Source organism: Haliaeetus albicilla, chromosome 26, assembly GCF_947461875.1.
Source record: "Haliaeetus albicilla chromosome 26, bHalAlb1.1, whole genome shotgun sequence".
In the NCBI taxonomy this organism is placed as follows: domain Eukaryota; kingdom Metazoa; phylum Chordata; class Aves; order Accipitriformes; family Accipitridae; genus Haliaeetus; species Haliaeetus albicilla.
In genome coordinates, this window is record NC_091508.1 from 4,991,187 (window position 1) to 5,015,468 (window position 24,282).

General features: G+C 55.8%; 1 protein-coding gene across 3 annotated transcripts in view; it reads right to left on the reverse strand.

The window, feature by feature from the left end:
* Window positions 1–803: 803 nt before the first annotated feature.
* The window catches only part of GRM4 (glutamate metabotropic receptor 4), a 55,792-nt gene continuing 32,313 nt past the window's right edge, over window positions 804–24,282 (reverse strand). For all 3 annotated transcript variants that reach the window (XM_069771902.1, XM_069771903.1, XM_069771904.1), the window contains 8 exons: window positions 22,323–22,458; window positions 19,844–19,998; window positions 19,399–19,539; window positions 13,388–13,588; window positions 12,352–12,488; window positions 10,842–11,777; window positions 4,934–5,180; window positions 804–1,692 (listed from right to left, as the gene is read on the reverse strand). In XM_069771902.1, the coding sequence (XP_069628003.1) occupies window positions 1,643–1,692; window positions 4,934–5,180; window positions 10,842–11,777; window positions 12,352–12,488; window positions 13,388–13,588; window positions 19,399–19,539; window positions 19,844–19,998; window positions 22,323–22,458 (2,003 nt within the window). In that variant the 3' untranslated portion in view covers window positions 804–1,642. The remainder of the gene's footprint in view (window positions 1,693–4,933; window positions 5,181–10,841; window positions 11,778–12,351; window positions 12,489–13,387; window positions 13,589–19,398; window positions 19,540–19,843; window positions 19,999–22,322; window positions 22,459–24,282) is intronic.

The following is a 24,282-nucleotide window of genomic DNA, read 5'->3' on the forward strand; positions in this document are numbered from 1 at the left end:
CACCAGCTTCAGCGCTTTTGCTGGGCACCTAAAGCAACGACCTGCCCCGAAGCAGGAGGCGGCTCACCTCTCTGGGATGGGCAGCATCACCTTTCTCTGCCTCCTTTCCCCACCTCCCATCTGCTCTCCAGAAGACAGACAAGCTTGGATCACCCTCTCCTTACCCAGCAGGAAACAAGCACAGCCACCCCCTTTCCAAGGGTCCCTCCAAGAGCACAGGGGCAGAGACACCAGCAACAAACACACCAAACCTCCCCAAAACAGGCAAAGACAAGACTCTTTGACCAGCCACACACCTTACACACCAGGCTGTGCTATCCCAAGGAGAAGGCTGAAGCCAGGAAGGGCAGAGCTGCTCTTGTTAGATAGCAACTCCCTAATTAGCCCAGGTTGGTCCTGATGGGGAGGGTGGAGCTGGCCCTGCCTCTGCAGGGGGGGAAGCCCTGGAAGATCCCTTCCTCTCTGCTCCACCCCTCCAGCCTCAGCCCACACTTGGGGGAAAAACAAATGAGGAGGAATTAGCCCTTTCTGCCCCAGCTCCTGCCCCAACCCCTGAGCGTTGGTGCAGTGCAGACTTCAGCGTATGCCTCAATGATTCGCTGTGCCAGGGTGATGCTGAGCTCTCCTCTCCCTGTCCCATCCCCTTTCACGAGGACCCTGTTTGCAGCAGGATGGCCCGGAGAGGAAGGACACCAAGCCCCATGCTGTCCTGGAGCACTTGGCCACCCAAGACCTTCCCCATCAGCCAAAATCAAGTCACCTCCTGGAGCCTGGAACGAACAGTCACCAAGAGACAGCAAACACTGAGTGCAAAACCATGGTCTTTTATTAGAAATCTCCTCGTATAAAAATGATCATGCTCTACACAGTCATCGAATAGTTCATAAACATCCAGGCACTGAACTTTGTTTTTTTTGTGTGTTTTTGATTTTTGACTGGTCAGTACATAAAGCAGACATATTTCAATCCATATGGTCATCACATACATTAATTAACCACCTATAGAAATCAGCACTTTGAACACAGTCTAGGTTTTATTTTATTTTATTTTGTTGTCTGTTTTTTATTTAAATTTTATGTATTTTTATTTATTTTTCCTTTTTGCAACATATAGAATTTGGCAGGATATGGGAGAAAGAGTGAAGAGAGACGGAGGAAGACAGGAACAAAAGAAAATGGAGGATTAAAAGAAAAGAAAGAGAAAACAGAAGGTTCTGCACAACCACAAACAATCTCACAAATTCCAGAAAAGGGAAAATGTTGGGTCTCTTTTTTTTTTTTTGCCAAGATACAGAAAAAAAACCCCAAAGACTTGCCGAAGTCCGTCACCTCTTCCCCACACCATGTCCCCCCTGCTCAACTGTTCCTCTTCCTCCGTGGGGAGGCATGCATTGTCACGGTGGTCAGTTGGTCGGTGGTTTATTTTTATTGTGTCTTTATTATTTTTTTTTGCTGCTGTTGATCACCATCTTCCCCAGGAGCTCTGCCCAGCGACCCCACCAGGAGCGTGTGTGTGTCCCTGCTGCCACCTCCCCGTCCCATCCGACTCCCCCTCCAGTGTCCTGAGCGATGCGACTCAGCTCCCTCCCGCGTCGTGGCATCCACAGCCTCCCTCTACGCCAGGCAGTTGCAATCGCTGGAGCTAAATCGCGTGGTTGCTATAGCTGACGTAGGTCTGTTTGGTAGCCAGTGCTGGAAAGAGAGACAGACCTCACATGTATCATTAATGAAGTCCACCCTCCCTTTCTGGCTCCCCTCCCGTCACCCTGACCTGACCGTCATGCCAGGAGATGCTGGTGGGGACGTGACATGGGGTTTGGTCATGGGTCCGGCCAGCACCGGCACTCAGGATCGTTCCCTGCAAGGGCACTGAGCCGTGGCAGAGGGGCTGAGCCCACGGCAGCCCTTGGGGGCTCTCTAAAGACAGTTCATCCCGAAGAGAGACCCCAGGACATGACATGAGCTACAGGGAATGTGCTCTCAGGCTCCCATTCACTTCCCTCAGCAACCTGTTACAGACAAGCCCGCAGGTGCTCTGCATTCCCAAAAGCTCAGCTTGCCCCAGCCCTGCAAGAGCACGATTTGGGGTCCAAGCTGGGCAGCCTGCACCCCTGCACACCGCTCCATGGCAGCTGGGAGCTGAGCAGCAGGGCACTGCCAGCACCGGCAGCGGGTGGCACAAAGCCAACCATCCTGGCTGCATCCCTCAGCCAAGGATTCCCGTGCCCGTGCTCGGATGCTGGAGGAGCAGGGCACGTACGCCAACCTGCTGTCACCTTCCAGCTTCCCCAGCCCTCGGGACGGGGTTGAACACACGAGGAGAGGAGGCAGCAATGGCTACAAAGCCACCACATGTCCCAGACTGACACCAGGGGAGCCGCAGCAAGGACCAGCGCCAGGAAAATGCCAGATAGCAATAAATCCTCCCGCTCCCTGCAGGGCTGCACCGCTGCCTTTGGGCTCAGAGGCTGCAGCACGCCACTTGCTTTTAGCAGCAGCCACAGCTCAGGGAGAAGTGGAAGCCGCAGCTTGCTACACCCTGGCTTGTCTCAGCGCTTCGGCCGGGCACGATGCTCTGCACAGATCCCACCATGAGGTCCCCAGGTACCATGGGGCTCAGCAGACACACGGACACCCTCCAGCCAACGACAAGTCCTCCCAAGCACTGGGACACAGAGCAAAGCCCCAGACACCACAAGCAGCACAAACGTGTCCTCTGCAGAGACCGGCACCACACAGAGAGGATGCCCAGCAGCTCTCCCTCTGTCTCGGTGCCTCACTGACAAATGAACCTTGCTGCAGATTTCAGACTGGTATTCCCAGATAACAATTAGATAGGCCATAAGAAATTAGAGCTGACAGAGCTATTTGTTAGCTGCAATGTTTTCATAGCCAATCTGCCCATATCAAAGCCCTGTGAATTATTTATTCTGTTGTTTATTTAAGGATACATGACCCGCCAGTGACAGAGTGAAAAACGGCCCCTTGGTCCTGCGCTGACAACCCCACCGTGCCTCCTGCCCCCAGCGTTGATGCCGTGCCCTCCTCCCCACCTTGGCACACCTCGGGAGCGTGCCGCCAGCCCCGTTCACACCGAGCTCCCGTATTCCCCATGCAAGACACATCGGAGCTGGAGATGCAGCAGACGGGAGGCTCAGCTCTCCCTGCTCCCAGCACGTACGATCCTCAGAGGCTCCTGCTGTGAGTCCCATGGGAGAGAAGGATGCTCAGCACAGCGAAGAGCATATGGGAATGTTTGGGTTCGGGTCCCGGACAAGGTGCTTGCTGCATCCGGACCTCCAAGCTCTGCTGCAAAAGGGGTACTGGCCCTTTGTGCCAGCAAAGCCCCGGCCAAGAGCCGTGTGTGGCTGAGGGAGACAAGTTCACACATGCACAGCGTCACAGCCTGTGACACTGATGCCATGGGGAGTCCGGCACCAGGTGGCTCCCCAGCCCAGGGCTGGCCTGTTCCCAGTGAGCCCTTACCATGGGGAGCCCACAGATACCCCCAGCCTTGCATGAAGCATCTCTTGCACAGACAAAATGGGGGCAACAGAGGGACCCCTACCCACTGCCACTTTGGGGTAGGACCGCAGACCACACAGATCTGCGACAGCGGCTGACAAAAGCCACCTCTAGCACAGGCGGCGAGGGGGTTCTGACCGTGTAGCTGCCCTTCACAACGCAGGTAGGTAGATGAAAGAGTTGATTATGCAGAGAGACTGCCTGCGGAGAGACATCACCTACAGAGCTACCGCCAGCGAGAGCCATTACACAGAGCGATATGGATATGGAGGTTATACAGAGATGCCAAGGGACATTAAATAGCTGAGGCTGGAAAGAGAGCAAGCGTGGGATTACAAAGACAATCACAGCTTTCCATGGAAATGCTATTTGGTCTCCATCCCACTGACGCTGGAACCCAGAAACTCTGCTGGTACATGAGGAACATTTGTATTTCTGTGAGGTTTTTCTTCAGATTAGCCCAAATGGGACTTCCCTTCTCAAAGGACCCCAGCAGCATTGGCTCCAACCACTTCTTCCTCCTGCAAGGCTCTGGTTTTGGAAACCCAAACGCAGAACAGGCAGGCACCCACCTTCCATGGGTTTCCTGAGCCCCCAGCCTCTCTTCCCAGGGGAGATCGGTGGCTCTGTCCCTGTGTCAGCCTTAGCTCCAGCCTGGCTCCTGGAAACAGCCCGCAGACCGAACATCTTTTCCCATCAGCCACACCAGAGCCTTCCCAGGAGCAGCTCCGGGCACCCAGGGTGGGCTCACATTAGGGTCCTTCTCGAGGTATTCAAGCAGATTTCCACGTGCCCCAGCCGGCATCTCACCCAGCAGCAGCATGACCGTGTCTCCAGCATTATTTCCCCTGCTACCCACCCATCAGCATTTCCCACGGGATAACACAAACAGGCCTATGGAGGGATGGGAGTACCGGGAGCAATCTTGATCAGAGGGAGGCAGGACATGTCCTGTCTCAGCAACGTAGCTGCAGTAATGGAAAATGGCATTTCTTGGGTGGGAATAAATTAACAAAGGGGGAATCTCCCCTGCCCACAGACAGGAGATGGTGCTGTCCCCTCGCCGAGAGCCAGGAATCCCTGCAAGTGCCCCGGCTGGAGTGCAGATAACTGGAGCACACCTCCCTCCTCGGGGTGACTTTGGGCACGGCAGGTAGCAGAGTGGCCCCCAGCCCGTGGGATGCATCCCTTCCCACGCTGCCCTCGCTCTTGGGAGATGGCAGGCCAAGCCATGGGGCAGGAGGGAGCTGAGATGTCCCTTTGCCAAGGAGCAGAGCTGCCAGCACTGCTTGCATCCATGGAGGACAGCATGGCTATGGCCCATCAGCAAGCCAGGGCTTTGGGCTTCCCAGCACCACATCAGTCCCCAGCAGGACCAGCTCCCCATCCCCACAGGGAGCCACTTTACCTTGTGTTTCCAGATTTTCGCAGAGCTCCGATTTAGCCTCTCCATTGGGGCGGAAACCTCCCTTCTGAGAGAACTTGTTGGACATGGTGGCTGCTGTCACCACCGCCTTGAGGCTCCGCTTGCGCTTGGGGACGTTCTGCTCCGGGTGGAACAGGATGATGTACACCTTGGGCATGTAGAGCATGCCCAGGGACACCGAGGCACTCAGACTCACCGAGATGGTGAGCGTCGTGGTCTGGATGTACATCTGCAAGACACAAGGGCACGAGCTGAGACCCACCACGGCTCTGTAGGGGCCAGAAAGAGTCAGCTGGGAAAGGAAGAGAGGAAACAGGGGAACATGGAAACACTGGGGTTAAATAAATGAAGGGATGGGGAGCCAGGGTTGGAAATGTTGACAGTATTGGATCTTAAACATCAGACTCAACTTGTTGCATGGGCCAAAGTGCACCCAGAGAGGTCTCTGGCTCACTTTTGCTGGTGTTTCCCTACCTGCAAACATGAGGAGGCTGTGCCGGCGCCCTGACGCGCATTTCAGGGCCCTGACCCGCATTTCGGGGCCCTGGCACAGCCTCCCTGTGCCAAGCCCTCCCAGCACTCATGCATGCTCCGGCAGCAACCTGCCAGCACCCCAACTCAAAAACATCACCAGAGACGGAGCCCTGTGCCCTCTTCACCCTCCCTCTCTCCTCCCTAACACTCGCAGCACACTCCACCAGCTGCAGGGCGAGAGCTCCGATGCTGCGGTGATGGGCACAGCAAGGACACCCACTCCCAGGGACCGGCCCGGGGCACCCCCAGCTGCCTTCAACAGGTAATTCCCATTCCCCAGCCGGCTCCCTGGGCCGTTGTCATGTAAGTCACATATTACACACCGACGTTGCCTTTCTGCAGTCAAAACTAATTTCACGCTCACTGTCCAGGACTAACAGTGACAGATGTTTTGCAAAATGAAAGCCCATTAATCTGACTGTAGAATAATCCATTTTTCTATGGAAAGCATTTGGCAGGCTCCTCACAAGCTGGGGGCACCTGAAGCAGGCGGCAATGGGAGGCAAAAGAGACCCCCTCCCTCCGCCCATCCCCACCTCTCACCCCAGAGCAACACAGGAGGCCGGGCGGGCAAGCTCCTCTGTGAGCATCCCTGCTCTGTCAGCATCCCTGCTCCCGACACAGGGCTCCGTTCTCTCCAGCGTCCTCTCCTCTATCCCAGCATAGCTCACGTACTGGGTCTCTCTGGGCTGAACAGGGAGAGGGCTCTGGGTCTTCAGGTGCCTTTGTGCACACCTTTTTTTCTTTTCCAGATGTGCTCAGATGCCAGGGCTCTTTTGCAGGTTGCTAATGAGGTTTTAGGAAGAGGCTTAAGGCAGTTTAACTTTATCCCATGGCTCAGTCACAGAGTGGTGTCCGGGGTTTCTTCTGTAGTTTTTTCACACGTGGGATTTGGTGCTGTGCAAGGTGGCAGGACCTGGAGGAACCAGGGGGAGCCCAGGAGCCACAGCATCAGCGAGGGCAGGGGGTCCCACCTCCCCAGCTGCACACACTTAACCTGCTGGTTCATTTTCTAGAGTCAATAGAGCAAAAAAGGTGACTGAGGACAGAAGCTGAGCATAGAGGCTCTACAGGGCTCCCTGGGGAGAAGATACACAGAGGCAGCTCCATCCCACGAGTGAGCGGTGGCGGGAGGCAACAGCTCCCAGCCGGGGCTGTCATCCCACCGCAGGACCTTCATGTCCCAGCTGTGACCGTGCAAAGAAAAAAACACATGGGCCCAAAGTGTTCCAACTCAACTCAAAAAAAAAAAAAAAGCAACAAAGCTTGTTCTGAGTCAACAGAAAAGTTTTGTTTGTCCCCAGAATAAAACCTCTTGCTGTCACATGCGCTGGTTTGTTTGTTCCACCTTCTCTCTATATGCACGCAGAGTCAATCTAGGCAGTTTTTGGAAATAAAAATGTCATTTCATCAAGGAAAGTCAAAACATATCTCTGTGCCAGAATATCTGCGCTTTTTTTTTGCTTTTTTTTTTTCCTTTTTTTTCTGCTGAAATTCTCCAGACTTTGCCGCAGGTGTCCTGGACTTGCCAGGCATGAGGGCAGCACTGGGTCGCCAACTCCAGGCACCCCAACCCTTGTCCCAGGGACCCGCACAACTGTGCTTGGCACCAGCGTGACACCCCGTGGGGCACGGCTGAGGCTCAGCAGCCCTTCACCTCCCCAGCTCCCCCGCCTGCCCACCCTCCTGCTCCTCAGCAGATGCCTTTCGGAGGAGCCTCACTTTTTGCAGTACAGCAATTTCCATATTTCGTGCCTCTGCAGCGACTCCCACCCGTGCCTCGGGACTCGGAGGCGTTTCAGCAAAGAGGGAAAGAGCAGCTGAGCTCAAGCTCAGACAAGACGTCTCCACGCACGCTTCTTCCTACAAGCCTGGGTCAGGGCTCCATCCCCCCGTGCTGCCGGGGACTCCACTCCACCAAGACCCCAGGTGGCACCAGCTCCAGGCTCCCCCCATCTCTTAGCCCTCCTCAAACCCCTGCAGCACTTTTGGGGTCTCAGAGGGCCACTGTGGCTACCTTCACCCTAATGATGCATTTGCCAGAAACAGCCCCATTTTTTGCAGTCCGCACTAACCTCAACAGCTTTGTACCATGCCGCAGCAAGCCCCTTTTCAGCTCAGAAATATTTTTAGCCTGGAATCTAAACACCGCCATAAAGCACAGCACAGTTAACCTTTTGCCACATCAAAAAATGACCATTTCTCACGATTTTGGTTCCTACTCTCTTAATTGGTTTCCAACCCAGGACCCCACTTTGCCCCTCTGTTAACAACACTTGATCTTTCTCCAGAGCCCTTTGAGGTGTGCGCTGCAGTTATCAAAGAAGTTACAGCTCCTGCCTCGGCAACGTTCACTGCTTCATGGATAGGATCAAAGAACACAGCCTGTCTCTGACTCAGGACGATGATGCTGCGTCGAGGGACCACAGCAACCCTAAATGACCCAGCGCAAGTCCCCAAGCCCAGCGCCGTGCTCAGCCTTTACCCCAGGGCTGGATCAGCCTGTCCTGCCCCAGGGGAGCAGCCCAGGCTCAAGGCACAGCCCTGCAGAGCTTATGTTTGTCCCAAAGCAAATCTCTCCCATTAATTGGCAACCCTCTGACTCTAAATCCAGGCCTGAGCCAGCTGCAAGAGATTTTGTACCACCGTGGGTGCTGGGGAAGGGAAAACCCACTCAAGCCTTATCCAGCACTGCTAAACAAACCACTGGACAGTCCTTCTCCTTCCTTCCTCTCTCCATCTTTTCCCTCACTGAAAGTAAATGTGATAAACAGAGAACCAGACAATGACACCGCTGTTCAGCTGCCGCCTTATCAGCGCAGGAAATTGTCTCTTTCTTTAGATCCTCTGTTATTGCTATTTCTGTAATCCGCTGGGATCGGCAGGGATAAGAGGTTCTTTTGAGAAAAGGCTTCGGGGACTTGTTATGATAATATGCCACCTCCATGCAAAGTTGTAGGCACGAGGTAAAGCAAAATAAAATAAAAATGGAGATTTTTATCCAACTCCTCCAGACCATGAGGCAGCCTTGGGCACAGGCTCAGATGGGGTCGGGGCAGAGGTGCCAGCCAGCGTTTGGAGGTGTGGGTCTGCCCCATGGCGTCCTCAGGACTCGAGCAAAACTCCAGCTGTGCTCTATGGGGAGAGCAACAGCCCAGCCAATGCTCCTGGCTTTTCTTTTCCCAGGTGTGCTGACCCTCCGCAGAGCCCAACGGGGCCTTAATCCCAGCAGCAACAGGGCAAAAGTGAGGGGATCCCTCCCCACGGTGGCCTGGGGATGCCCAGCTGAGCATCCCAGGCAGCACCAGCACCACCGTGGGGTGATGCCAATGCCAATACCACCCAGTTTTCATCCCAAGGATGTGATCTTCTGTGCAGGCTGTGTAATGACACCTTTTTGATCTTTTTCTCCCCGAGACTACAAACCAGCAGCTAAAAGCATCGAGGCAGTACTGAGCACCCAGTTCCTCTGGCTGCCCCTTTAAGCGCATCTGTCGCCCTTCAGCCACAGCCTGGAGACGCTCAGAGCTCACATCCCGCAGCGGCACGGCCGAGCACCAAGCTGAAACACCACAAACCCCTCCTGGGATTGCTCAGCGGACGCCGTGGCAGTGGCAGACTTTGAGAAAGAGAGCTGCGTCCAAGGGGAGTTGGGAACATCACTTTTTCCGCCTCTAATCAGCTTGTTAGCAGCCTAATAACAGAGAAGCCCTGCACATTACAAGCCCCCGAAGTGAGGCACAGCCTATTGTCGAATTGCTGCTTGACAGCCAGCTTTCGGCAGCCCTAAATTATCCCATGACAAGCTGCAGTGAAGAGGTGAGCAACCTTGCGCATAATCTACAATCATTATCATTTCCATCTTTATTACCCACAGTATGCCGAGCACATTAAGGAGGCTTTAAGGGAGCTTTTGTTTTGCAATAATTTCTTAAAAAACCTGCTTTCTTGTTAGTATCTCCCCTGCCATCTCATCAAAATGGAAATGCTGGAAAAGGCTCTATTTATTTCCTTTAATTCTCCTTCACACTTCCAGCCAGCACGGGCTAGCTTGGTAGAGACTTTTTGGTTGAGCCAAGGTGAAAGGTGCCTGTGCAGACTCGGCCTCCGTGAGCTCCGGGGTTTGATGCTCTGTGCAGAGACAGCTCTCCAGGACACGTCTGAAACTGGTGTCCACAGCAAAAGATGTCTCAGCAAACCACCCCTGGCCCTTTTGCAATAGGTGTTTCCAAAAGCCGTGGCATCAGCAGCTCAGCATTGTGGTGGGGACACTCCGGGGAAATTATCCCAGTCATGAAGGCTCCAGAGAAGGAATCTGGGTGGTGGGTCACCCAGGGGATTTCCAGGGAATAGGAACACTAAGATTTATTTGTCACAGGCAGCGCCAGGCTGGCAGGCGTGAACTGTTTGCATTTAACATAAATGCGATTCTTGTTTTGGCTGGCAGGCAAAGGGGATTTGGGTCTCATTCATGAGATTTTTTTCTTCTTTGTTCTCACTCCCTCTCACTGGAGCACAGAGCTTCATCCGGGCTGGCCTCGGTCCTGTGGGTACCTGCACCGGGACCACCCTCCAGGAGCCGAGGACGGGGAGGCGGACAGACAGACAGGTTGTTTCACAGCACAAATCCATCTCTGGGATTATCTGGCCTGGCCTCATCTACACTGTGTGCAAAGTCACATTCAGAGTCGCAAGGGATGCTCACTCCACAAACTCCTCAGCGAGACGGAGCGGTTCTGCTCCCCCTGCAGCTCTGTGCCACCCTGCCCGCCGCAGCCCAGCCGAGCAATTTGTCGTTGGTGCCGTGTTGCCAAACACACAGGTGTTAATTAAAATCACAGTGAAACGGTAATCGAGTGAGAAGCTGCAAGCTGCCACGAGCCCTGGCAAGGGAGGGGATGCACTGAGGGCTTGCTCTGTTCCCTCTCCTTTGCCCTTGCCCTCTGCTGCTTCCAGCTCTTGGGGATTTCAAAGGGCAGCTCCATCTCTTCAGCCTCCATCACTGACTCAGCACCAGGAAAAGGTGCTGTGTGGGCAGCAGGGACCTGGATCTGCCCTGGGGACTCATCCTCCTGCAGCCCACACAGCCTGTGCTGCCCACTGCTACCCAGTCCAGAGAGGGGCAGCAGGGCCAACAGGGCACAGAAAACCAGAGGGAAAGGGAGAAAATGAAACAGGAAAGTCTCTGCTTCCCAGTAGCACAAGAGGTTTGCAAACCAACTCTTCCCACCACAATTCCCAAGCTGGCAGAACTGCAGAGAAGCACCCCTCCTTGCTTAGGACATCTCAGCTTCTCTCAGCCCCCTCCCTTGCAGCCCACAGGACCATCAGCCAGACCTCTCCCCTCCTCCCTTACCTTTTCCGCCGACTGTGACGTCCCAAAAAATATAGGGATGAAGGCTAACCACACAATGCAAGTAGTGTACATGGTGAACCCGATGGGTTTAGCTTCGTTAAAGGTCTCCGGGACCCCGCGGGTCTTAATAGCATACACAGTGCAGGTGACCATGAGAAGCATGCTGTACCCAAGCAAACAGATGAGGGAGAGGTCCGAAATGTCACATTTGAGGATGCCCCGGGCAAAGTGGGGGTTTGTAGTCCGCTGGTCCTCGTAGTCAATGACAGAGTGGGACGGGTCCACGATGAACCAGATGCAGACGCCCACGAGCTGCAGCGAGATGAGGCTGAAGGTGATGACCAGCTGGGAAGCGGGGCTGATGAACCGGGGGGCACTCACCGACTTCTTGCCCTGCTCGAAGATGCGGTAGATGCGGTTGGTCTTGGTGAGCAGGGCGGCGTAGCTGATGCTCATGCCAAGCCCGAGGAAGATGCGTCGCAAGGAACACGTGCTCAAGTCGGGCTCGGCGATCATGAGGAAGGTGGTGGCGTAGCAGAGGAAGATGCCCGTCAGCAGGACATAGCTCAGCTCCCGCCCTGACGCCTTGACGATGGGCGTATCGTTGTAGCGCACGAAGGTGACCACCACAAAGAGGGTGGCGATGATGCCCACGATGGCGATGAAGACGGGCACCACGGCCCAGGGCGAGCTCCACTCCAGCTTGATGATGGGGATGGGGGTGCAGCTGGTGTGGTTCTCGTTGGGCCGCTCATTGAAGTGGCACCGCTTGCAGTGGAACTCGTCCAGCTGGTACTGGTAGCCATCGCAGCGCTCGCAGTGCCAGCAGCAGGGAATGCCCTTCACCAACTTCTTCCTCTCGCCCGGCTTGCAGGGCAGGCTGCAGATGGAGCTGGGGAGCTGGCTCCCACCCCCTGGCCACAGCATGCTCTCCACCTGTGGGGCGAGATGGCACCAGCCCCACTGACGCTCGAGTTGGGCATCTGTCAAGCATCCCTGGGGCACGGGGTGATGCCCTGCTGCTGCTCACAGCGGTGTTGCCCAGATCTGGTCCCTCGCCCCATCAGTACATCCCATGAAGGACCCCAGCCCAACCCAGTACGGGGACAGGGATGCGGTGAAGCTCTCCATCGGCTTTTCGGGAAGATTCAACACCAGAAACCCCAAACAAAGTCCGTCCCTCCCTGGAAAAACCCCTCTGCTCTGTTCTGGCTTCTTCCCTTACAAGAGCTGCAAAGTTGGATGCCCAGAGCCTGTGGGACACGGTCACACACATGGATGGTGGGTCACCATGGCTGAACCATGTACAAGTGTGTACTTGGGGGACACCCTCCCCTCTGACCGCCCCCAAGTTTAGCTGCCTAACTTTGCACCCACGGGCTCCCTGGCTCCCAGCCCGGTTTGCTACACCCTGCGTGGCCTCGATGGGTGCAGGAGAAATCTGCAGGACCTTCCCCTTGGCACGGACTGTGCACAGCCACGCCACAGGCATGCCAGCCCCCAGCCTTACTTTTAGGTGGAGGTGGTCAGTCCATTGCCCGATGACTTTGTACTCAGGAGTGGAGTTCCTGATCTGGTATTGGTAGATGTCATAACGCCCCGGCGCATCTCCGTTCTCGTTGAACGTCACAGGAGTCCCAGCAATGCCTGCAAGAGAGGGAGGGCTCAGCACCCACAGCACCCAGCAGCACAGGGTGCCCTGGGTGATGGTGTCAAAGGGGGCTCTGGTTTGATCCTTCCCCCTTGGCGTGGGGTTTCTCACTGCTGGAAGTGCTGCAAGCTGCCAGGATGATGCTAGCATGGGCACAGGATGGAGGAAACAAATGGGGAAAAGAAAACCAACCCCAAACCTAAGGTGGTGCACGGACCTTGTGGTATTGACCCACTGATCCCCCCAGGAGCCAGAGCTCACTGAGTGATGCCAGGCACCAAGCACTGTTACACCAGCTGGTTTACTGCTTCTTTTAAGAAAGGGGGAAAAAGCAGCTTTAACATTAAATCAGGTGAACTGTGCAGATAAATACTAATGAAAGGAAGGAAGAGAAAAATCAAGCAAGAGGGAAAAATAAATAAAAGAGACACTGCAGAGGAGATCACAGAGTGGAGATAAATAGAAGTAATAAGGAGGACAAGACAGAAAATGTTTATTAAGGAGATAGAGCAGAGGAAAAGATGCATTTCCAGAGAAGCTCTGAAGACAGACAAGGACGCGGCAGTGTGATTCAGTGGGACCTCTGCCAGCCACGATGTGAGGAGGCGGCAGGGGGGAGTGGGCAAGAGGAGAGGCCAGGCAGGCAGGATGGCAGGGTGAGGGCAGGATTGCTGCCAGGTTCCTCTCCAAAGGCTCCCAGGAGATGTGGAAGCTCAGACCTCCTCATCTGCTGCAAAAGCACCCCATCTTTGCCGCCAGCATTTGCAGTGCGGTGGGTGCCAAATGGTAACACGAATAAATTGTGGGTGCTGCTGTGTGACCCATAATGGGGGACAAACCGAGACACCCAGCCCCACGGGGCCGTTCCTCCCCACCGCCCCGGGGACGGACAGACCTGAGAAGTTGACGTTGCGGATGTACTTGAGCAGCTCCACGCCGTCCACCGGGTCCATCCTGGGGCACAGCCCTACCTTGCCAGGGCACAGGTTCTTGTGCATGTTGTGCAGAGCGTGGCCCATGGCATAGACGGCATCGATGACAAACTGAACCTTGCCCTCCTGCTCGTACGAGGAGTCCTGGCCGATCCGCTCTCGGTCTGCAGATACATGTAAAGCAGGGCTGCCATCTCCCTGCCATCCCAGCCATTCCCCACAGGGACGTTTCTGCTGCAGCCAAACCCTTGCAAACAAGCTCACTCTGGACTGAACAGCTGGAAACTCCAACCCCATTCCCAAAACCACAAACCCATCAGCCAGCCGGGGCACCTCTTTCCCAGCAGAAAGCTTATGCAACCGAGGCATGCCCCAGGAAGGAGCAGCAGGGCAGAAATGCATCTCAAACAAAAAAAACCCAAAACAAACAAAACCCCCCCAAACGAAAACCCACATTGCAGCTGTATGTCGCAGTGCCAGCCCAAGGCATCGGCTGTGTCTGCACTGCCAGGGCTTAGGGCTTGAGCCTCTCTGCCAGCTGAGAATCCTCCCATCACCTGTGTGTCCCTTGTCTGGAGGGGTCAGGAGGGACAGCCAGGGGGGACGCTGTGGGTCCCAGCCCCTCTGAGCAGCACACCGGGAAGGTTTGGGGTACATGAGCTGGCCTCTGCAGCCAAGAAACGCATTCACTGGGGAAATACCCAACCAACCTGTAATGTAGTTCTGAAAACGTGGGTGCTGGCACCCAGCTGCACTGCCAAAAGCCCTTGGGATGTCACGTCCCAGAGCCATGGGACATCCCCATACTCCCACGTCCCCCAGTGGGATGCAGGTTGGGTTGTGCTTGATGTCCCATCCCCACCCTGAGGGCTGACCTCCTTCATCTTGCCAGGAGATCCAACTGGCTCAGTCTCTATCATTTCATTTCCAAAGCCTCCTGTCACCCTGCCCCCATCGTCACCCCCTGCCACCCTCCCACCCCGCTGACCCCGCAGCCCTTTGCAGCCTCCCTGGCCATCCCAGCTTGCAGGATCCTGCAAAGATCTGGTAATTACCGGTGAAAGCTGCCTGCCTCTTCTGTCATAACTGCCCTTAATGGGACTAGAAACATGTTAATCATTTAGCAAAAGACGCCGATTAATGTAGCATGCTGTTAATTACAGCTAAGAAAGCATCTCCCATGGGGTGACGCCACGTCAGAGAGCCACGGCCTCTGCACCTCCATCATTACCTCTGCGGAATGGCCGGGCACCCTGCCAGGCCACAGCTCCTTCAGCAACAGCAAAAGGGAAGGCAGGTTCCTCAGGGAGCTGAAGGCACAGCCTCCATCCTCCAGAGAGGCAGAGGCATCCTAGAAAGCCATCCGAGGGTGTCCAAAATTAATTCGGGCTCCACCGTGCACGGATGCTCCCTGATGCAAGGTGGGGATTTACGGTGACTGCAGGGGACCAGGGCACAGAGCCTTTGCAGATGGGGACAGAAAAGGCACAGGCAAGCAGCGGTTGCTGATCCCCTTCTTCCCCGCTGCGGGAAGGTGGGACAAAGCCAGCGCTGGATGCGGAGCAAATGTCCACCGAGCAGGGACGGCCCCAAGAGCCACGCACCCGGCGGTCCCTGCACCGGGACAGAGAGTGAAACGTGCCACTGACAAGACGCTAAACCAAATTGATAGCGAACTGACCAACAAGAAAAGATGATATCAAGGAGGTGAATTTATAGCCCATCCTTCAAAGTTATAAAAATGCTTTTGGACTGTGTGGAGATTACTCATGCGAAACCCGTCATGTTATCCTTTCTTCCACATTATTGACAAGAGCTATTAATCTTCTCCCTCAACTTCGGGCCTTTCCCCACACTCATCTCTCAAGGCGCAGACAAGCCACTCTATCTTGTCAAGATAATTACCTATTAAAAAAAGGGTGTAATAGACTGTCCAGGGGACCTGAGCCTGTGGGCATGTCCCAGCCCCACTGCCAGCCCTGGCACCGTCCTGCTGCCCCGCAGAGGCTGTTGCGCCCAGGGGATACGCAGGACCCAGGACTTATCCCTTCCCACCTCCTCGGCATCCTAGCAGGTACCTCAAATCCCACACAGGTCCCAGCAAGTAAAATACAACCCGCTGTCATAACACAAGCTGTGGAGGCTAGATTTTCCTCCCAAACGTCCCTCTGGCTTGCAGCGCCCGGCGTCAGCCCAGCGCAGTGGGAGAAGCCGGCTCCGGTGCCAAAGCTGAGCCGTTGCAGATAAGCAGACGTCCCCAGGGCTGTCGGTCGGGCACCTTGCCCCAGGCCCCAGCTGCTTTTTGCAGATGGGAATTAGGCTGGTGCACAGAGGGGGCAACGTGGAGCAGAAAGCTGAGGCTCATTCCTGACATGGAGACAATAAATCTCCACCAAACTCGCAGTAGATTAGGGCCGCGAAAGGGATGTGACCCTGCTGATTATAATAGCAGGGTCGTGCATCGTTCTACAGGGCTGATAATTAATTTTCAAGTGCGTGATGAGCCTCCGCGGGCACCCCTCAGAGGACGGACGCAGCTATCTTCTCAAGCGGTGGATGAGACAGGATTAGCATCAATTCCCATCACATTGCCAGCGCTGGCTTTCAGTGGGAGTTAATCAAAATCGCTCACGGTGCTGCTCCAGAGAGCCGGGGGATAGTGTCGCCTCTGAATCTCTGAATCTCATGGGTGCTGGCAGCAGCACCCACCACCCATCGTCGCGTTTTCGGGCTGGATGAGCCCATCCAGAGAGCAGGGACTGTTCCCCCCATAAGGGATGCTCGCTGCAAACATCTTTCTGCAACGAGGGCTTAAGCTGCCCTCGCAGCGAGGCTGGCAGGGCCCATTTGGACAGCCGGTGGAACTGAAGGAAAGCCGAGCAGAGGCATTGCTGGGATGCCCCTGCCCGCTCAGACCCGGCCTCGGTCAACAGGAGCCTTTTATCATCTTAACTACCAGGCGAGCAGTGCAAATCCTCCCCCGTTGGCCTGGCTGGGGCATGCTGTGCTGGAAAACAGCCAGTGCCAGAAAAAAACAACCCCATATTAAGAAGAGACCGGAGAAAAGCAAAACAGAAAGGGAAAAGAATATGAAGAATCACAAATAAAGAAGGAAAATCAAATAAAACCTCCTCTCCCCCCCACCCACATTGCTGCTCTGCATCTATCTGCAGCCTGGTCGGGTGAAGGTGAGAGCGCAGAGAAATCCCCAGCCCTGCTTCAAAGCACAGTTACCATCCAGCCCTGCTAAATGAAGGCCATTAATTAGCTCTCCTGGAAAAAGTGTAGCCCGTAGGGCCTGGGAGCTTCCTGCAGTCCCCGTGCAGGTGGCAGAGGGGAGATGGACCCCCAAGCCATGCCCCGTCCTGCCCTTGCCACCCCATCGGCCCGGCAAACCCGGCGCTGCCGTCGGCTCCTCTGTCTCCACTCGCAGCACCCCAGGACCTCCCCGTCTGCATCCACACGTGTGTGAATTATTAACGAAGCGGCGGCTGGCAGGATCTTTTCCAGCCCGGCCGGCTGGGTGCACGCAGGGCTGGCTTCCCTGCGGCAGCCTGCCCAACTCAGGAGGGTCGGGGACACAGCCCAGCGGAGAGAGCTTGGAGGTGAGGAAGGATGCTAAGGAGATCCTACGGCAAAAGCATCTGGGAGACAGGTCCTGGCCTGATCCTGGTCCCAGCAGGACAGCCTAGGGATGGAGTGCACAGGTCCTGATGGATGCTAGGGCTAGTGTCGGGGATAACATGAGCTGCTGCCAGCAGGAATTGCCCCAAAACCTGGTGCCCACCCCAGCCGTTGCCCCTCACCTTCCTCCCAGTTCTCCCATACCTGAAGGAGAGCCATGACCTGTCCTATTCAGTGGTGAGACCCTTCGGTTTGGGTTTTGGGATGCAAAAGCAAGCAAAGCCAGCATTTCTCTGTGCATGTTGGGCTCTACCCAAACTTGAAGCTCATGGAGAAAGTCAGCACGATTCTCTCTAGAAAACAGCCCCAAACAGGACATTTGTATAAGCCGTGCAAAGCAGGAGCACATGGATCTGCACAGGCAGGTTATTTGCTTCATCGTGCGTTATTTCGCCTTTCCATTTATCTGCCAAGCAAACGTTCAAGACATAATTTATTTGCTGACAAATTCAGATAATTTAAAGACAGTTCCTAGGACATTTGCCATGTTGTGGTTTCAGCTGCCTCCACTAATACCTTGGCCCTGAAATATCGCTTGTTTAAATGCTACATTACTACGAAGATGAAGAGATCAGTGGTTTGCAGGACCTGCTCATGCATTTCCTGGTGCCAGGGATTTCTTGATGCAATCCCAAAAGAAAAAGAGCTCTCAGCTACCCCAAGTCCATGGTCAGGGGCAAGTTTTCTTGCATGCCCTTGCTGCTTACCAAACTCATGCCTATGCATTAGCTGCAAGACTACCTGGGGAAGCTGCAGCACTGGAAAGTCCTTGTGGGGACACAGAGGTGTCCCCAGATCATCAGCTGAACATTGGGAAATGCCTGCAAGAGAGAGAATGTGGAAGCACCATCCCTCTCATCCTCAGCAGTGAAAGCGGGGAAAAAGAAAACCTTCATGATCAAACTTTCCAGGCACAGCCAGGTCCATCCGCCCGTTGGCACGCCACAGCTTCCACAGATGTCCCTCCCAAGGGGACAGGGCAGATGCGTAAATGTCCCCAAGTCCTGCCACGTCGCAGCCTGTGAGCCGCCGCGTCGTTATCTGTCTTCAGCCGGTGCCAGGCAGGCAGTAAATCTCTCCCATCTCTCAGTAAACATGTCACCTCCTTGAGCCTCCAACCATCACCTCGGCAGCAGCACTGTCAGCAAGACAGATCCCCTGGTTGCTTGTTTACTGCATTAATCCCTACAAGCCTCTTTTAGCTGGAAATGGCTAAAAATGCACAGTGGGGGCTGAGGAAGGGATCGGGGGCCTGGAATCGGGCTCTGCCGGGATGAGGTTCCCTGCCTGGGGTGGCAAAGGGGCACATCAGCAAAGCGGTTTGCGAGGAGACAGGGGCAAACGCCACTCCAGCACATGCCCGGGGGGGATCATCTCCTCTCTGGGCATCTGTGCACCCTCCCATGGGGTGCCCGGCAGCACCCTCTCTGCGGGCACGGGCACCCTGCGGCCGCAGCCTCAGTGCTGGCTAAGCAAGAGCCAGATCCTGACCCTGCGCTATCGATGGGCTTCATTTCTCTGCAACCACCCCATCTTTTAGCCTGTTCAGGTGAGACAGGAGCTGCTTGAAATGAGCAAGGATGCACCAGTGGCTTTATGCCTTACATGGGACAACAGTGCTTCTGCCAAGCACACGATGAGAAAGGCAGTTGTCCAAATGCTGCAAAATAATGCCCCAAATCTCCCAAATCTGGGTGGTTTTGTACCCACAGAAGATGGCACCAAGGGAAGGGAGATGTGCAAGAAGCGTGCACGAGAGGGAGCAGCCTTGGGAGCTTTGCACGGGGAGGGTGCCTTCGCACACACACAAACCAAGCAGGCTCCACGCTTTCCTGGATCGCACGCAGGGAGACACAAAAGCATTTTTGTGCAACACTCCTGTCCACTTTGAAGCGAGCTGCCACTGTCACGAGTCCACTGGACACCCGAGTGCCCATGGAGGCAAGAAGCTCTGCACTGCCCACTTTCCCCACGCTGCAGAAGCACCGGCGTTTCTCCAGCCTTCCCCAAATTCCCACCTAGCTTTGATGCTTAGTCCAAAAAATGCTCAGAACCGAGACCGCATGCATGGAGCATTAATTGCCATGTAGCTGCCTTGAGCTGGGCTGGCAGCTCTGGAGCAATAAGGACGTGCCTATGCTGAAAGGCCATAAGGGGAAAGCAAGTGAAACTTTCCTAATGTCTGCCCTGGGCTCTCTGCCATCGCCTTCACGTCCCTGTGCATCCCATGCAATACAGCACCACGTGCCTGTGAGCCTCCGCTCACCCACAGCATCCCCACAGGTCTTACTGGTGCACTTCTTGATGCTGCTGCCCTTCTTCAGCGCGTGCCGGCTCAGCTTGCAGTGGAAATTTTCCTCCCAAAACTCAGCAAACCAGATGTTTCGGCGGTTGTTGTCCAGTGTCCTGCTGGAGAAGTAGCGGTCGAAACCTGCCCGGGGAAGAGGGGACGGAGGGGATAAATCTCTGGGTTGGCAGAGAGATGCTTAACATGGCCCAAAACTCCCCAGGCAGTGGGGAAGGAGGGTCTTGCGAGCAATGGGGTCTAGGGAGACATAAGATTGCAGTGGGTTTGTATCAAAGCTGCCACTCAGGCAAAGCTGCAGGCTGGAAAACCCACTCAGGGAAGACCCACTGCAAAACATGGAGTCTTTCACAGCAGTTAAGGGGATGCTGTCAGGGGGACGGCTGACCCAGGGGGGAGCTGAGGGAACCCACCGAGCGCAGCCCCTTACCTTTGACAGAGACCCGCTTGGGCAGGATGGTGACGGAGCCCTCGGCCACCTCCTCCAGGTGCAGGACGGGGGAGATTTTGGAACCCCAGCTGTCTGAGCCCATCCAGATGAAGTGTCCCGTCTGGTTTGCCCTCTTGGCTGCCTCCAGCACCCTTCTGCGGAGAGAAGCAACAGGCGCTGGTGCTCGCTGGCACCACGGGACCAGGGCACCGGCTTCATGTCCGGCCCTAGGGAAGCAGGGACACTGGCATGGAGCAGGGCTCAGCACCATTTGCGTCCCCTGCTCCGGGCACTCGGTCGGCACCAGGCACCATGCACAACCCGGTGCGTATGGATACATGAGAGCAAACCATGCTGCTGAGCTCCCGCACCCTCCGTCCTCCCCAGCCTGGGCACACAGGCTGCTTCTCCCACCTAATTTGCATATTTGCTGACTGGTAATTGAATTTCCCCCTTAATTACCCAACATTAGGAAAAAAAAAAATCAGGTTATGCCGCAGCAGGCAGGAAAAGCAGCAGCACTGGAGAGTGTGTGTGTGCTCTCAGCTCTGATCAGCATTGCAAGCCATGGGAGAGAGCCAGCCAGTGTGGCCAGTGCCCAGGCTAGAGCTAAACTGGGCCCTGCTGGGCTCAACTGGGCAGCTGAGCAGCAGTGGGGAGCCAGAGATGCCATCCGTCCTGCCGAGCATCCCTCATCATGGCCAGACACTCAGCCGCACACACTTGCACGCTCCACCAGTGCCAGCCAGTTCAGGAAATCTTAGTAGGTGGATGGGAACTTTCCTGGATCCGACCCCCTGGGCTCTTTTTTCCCAGGGCTTGCTGTCCCCGCAGGGGCTTGTACGGGTCCCCAGCCCTGTGGGAGTGGGACCCAGGGCAGTTTTGTCTCCCCGTGCAGTGAGGAGGCAGGTTTGTGACTCACCCCCCGCCGTTGGGAGCTGATCATTTCAAGTCCAGATGGTGTTTGAAATGCGTAATGAGGAGAAAAAAAAAAAACAAACCCATATAAATCGAGCAGAGAGTGGAGACAAGACGGGAAGAGGCAGGCACGGTCTGGGAGCCGCGGGGCCAGCAAGCAGCCGGGGAGCTGTGCCGGCTGCTCCGTGCTCACCCTGGGTTGCCCCAAGCTCCCGGCACATCCCGCTGCAGGGAGGGCAGCGAAGCCCACGTCCCGCTCCGAGCACAAGCAGCGTCTCCAGCTGCCTGCTGTCCTCGTGTGGGGCAGGATCTCCCGGGGTAAATTGAGGATGTTCCTGTGAGTTTAGTGATTTACACCCAATCTGAGCCAGGCAGAAATTCGAGGAACGACTGTTGCCGGACCATCTTGCTCGGCAGCATGGCCCTGCACATTTCGGGAGAGGCAGCACACCATCTTCCAGGCTCCGCAGCCCAAGCTGACACGAGGGTCGGGATCACGGCAGTCTCCATGCCCGGGTTAAACCCACGCTTACCTGGCGTGAGGTGGGTGTGCGTAAGCCACTGTTCATGGGATGTAATCCTATTTGGATAGGTAAATGTTTACAAACCCCAGTTAATGGGGCTTGCCATTTACACAGCGAGGTAAATCCCCCGTTTCTCACCACACACCCGCGTAAATGTCAGGTTTGCAGACATTTCTATTAAGGGAGCAAAAAAGAAACTCGGAGCGTTTGCACATCTGATGTAAACTGATTTAAAATCGCAGTTTACCCACATTTACATAATGTTTGCTGATTAATAAATTAGATACTTAGGAAATCAGGGGTAGTTCCATGTGAATCATTCTGCTCCATAAACAACGGGAGATGCAAGACGTCGCTTTGCCTGCAGAGCAGCTCATCACCTCGAAGCGTGGCTGCGTCCCCAGCCCTGCCGGGCAGGCAAGCTGGCAAGGGGGGGGTTCCGAAAGGCCCCCCCAGACCCGTTCCTCTTCCACACTGGGGGCTGAGGCTGCACAGCAAAGCAGAACCAGCGCCTGGATCCTGCCGCGGCCGGTGTTCAGCGAGGCCCCACGCCAGCTCTGACCCAGCCCGTGAGTGGTGTGAAGCAGCCGGGTCATGACAGCAGGGGTTTCCAAAGCCAACAGAAAGCAGATTTTTCCTCCTTTGAGCTCTGTGTTGCTGTGGTTTGAAGGCAGCAAGATGCCAGGCGACCACTCTGAAGTCGGCTCTGGTGGGTCCTTGCTGCAGACGTGTCCGTGCCACGCTGCAAGGTGCATCCTCTCCCCGTTGCAGACACGTCCGTGCCACGCTACAAAGGCAGCTACACAGGCACAATCTGCTCCACGTTGCAGACACATCTACGCCACGTCGCAGACACGTATGCATGCTGCAGGCATGGCGTCTCTTGTTGCGGTGCCCAGCTCCTGCCATTAGCATCCCGCATCCCCCACCCTGGCCAGCAGCACGCGTAGAGCAAACGTCAGGCTCAGTGTGGGTGCCCCGAAGCGCGTTCCCCCCCACCCTCGCCTCACCTCCCAGCCAGGCCTGCCCCTCCGAACCTGATATCATCTTCATTAGCGAAGATGATGACGGCCCGCGCGTGAGAGGTCTCCAGGAGGCGGCGGATGATCTTGTCGAACTCTCCCGGCTTGGGCTCCCGCGGGATCTTGACAGACTGGGCCACGCACACCGCCCCTGTGGCAGAGAGAGCCCCGGCACTGAGACACCCCCGCGAGTCCCCATCACCCCAGGACAGCCCCTCTCCCACGGCTTCTCAGCCCCACGACAGGCAAATGGGGGTCTCCCCAGCTCACCTGCACTCCCACCCCCGTGAGGAGCTCAGCACCACACCATCTCCCATGGCACCACACCGTCTCTGCAGCCCACCGCCCCCAGAGCCCCCTTCCCACCACCCAGCCCCCCAGGACACATACCCAAGCCCTCCCCTTACACTTCTTCTCCCAGGTCGCTGCCTTCACCTCTCCTCTCCCTAGTAGCTCAGCCCTTCTGCATCACCTTCCCTCCCATCCCGTATCTCCGTAGCTCATCTCTGCCTTCCACCCACTCCTCTTAGTACCTGTCATCTCAAGCCACAACAACATCCCACCCCGTCCCCCCCGACAGACACACGGTCCCATCCCAGTGGCTCAGAGAGGGTTTTCCAGCCAGCTCCGAGCACCAGCTCCTCCCCAGCCCAGGACTGGGTTTTGCAAAGGGTTCTGCACATGCAATGATCAAACACTGGCAAAAACAGCCCGTGGGAAGAGGAGACCATGGGCTGCAACCCCAGCATGAGCCCTTTGCCCCCAAGACAGCAGCCTGGCCCTGCAAAGGGTTTTATTCCCATCCCTGCGGCACCAACTGAGCTCCCAGCCCAGCTTTCTACAGGGCAATTGCAAATGCAGCTAATTAAAATTAAAAGAGACAAGGGGAAGCTGGCAATTGGAAGAGTCCCCACACACGGCTGCTGGGCTCCCAGCCTCCAGCTCTGAAAAGCCAGAGCCCTCCTGCTCCTGCATTTTTGCAGATGCCAATAAAAAGAGAGATAGGAGAGAAAATTAAACATTGCGGGACCTTCTGGATGTAACTGATGGTCTCAATTTGCATAGTAAATGACACGGCTGATACCTCGCCTGCCACTAAAAGATCCCCGCTTAAGCAAAGGTCAGGGTAATTAGCACATGGCAGCAGAGAGAGATTTCCCAGCTTATGGCCCTGGAGAGGAGCAGGCGGAGGATGGGTTGGGGACAGGCACCGAGGCGGAGGTCTCTGGTACGGGAGGGTTTGCTCCCTCCCACAAGGCTGGAGGAAAATTGGGGCAAATTTGGTCCCTTGCAGCCAAACGATGGTGCGGGGGGCAGGATCTGATGGGTGCTGAGCACGCAGCAAGGGAGGTCACAGGGATGGGTATAACAGCATCGCCCAGCAATTACCCGCTGGCTCAGGGAGCATCGCCCGCCCCTGGCCCCGCACAGCCCAGCCACGGAGAGGGGGGGGTTTTGGTTTTTTGGGTTTTTTTCCCCTATGATAAGAAATTGAGCCAATTTGCTGTTTGTTTCCCATATGGGGAGCCAGATGGATGGAAAGGAGGGAGTTGGATAAACAGACTCCCGGACAGACAGATCAGCCAGGCGAGACGGGCAGCAGCAGGCAGTGCCGGCAGGATGGGCACGTCCCTGCCTGGGGGGCACTCGGCCCCGGTCACCACCGAGCCCCTGGCCAGGCCAGGGTGGCACCAGCTGTGCCGCCAGAGAAGGTGACTCTGGCTAAGAAGCCAGTGCAGCTTAATTACAGTTTCCATGGCAATAAAAGGAGAAAATCCAACAAAAGCAGCAGTTTGCAAACACGAGAACTTTCCAAAAGCCCCGGCGCAGAGTCGGGCGAGTGCGGGCACACGCAAGTGACAGCTCAGGGCTGGCACAAGCCCACACGCGTGTGCCAGCGGGCACCAACACCGCGAGGCTCCTGTGTTGCGTGTGCTCTGCTCTGGGCTTGTGTGAGTGCGGGAAGGCACACACC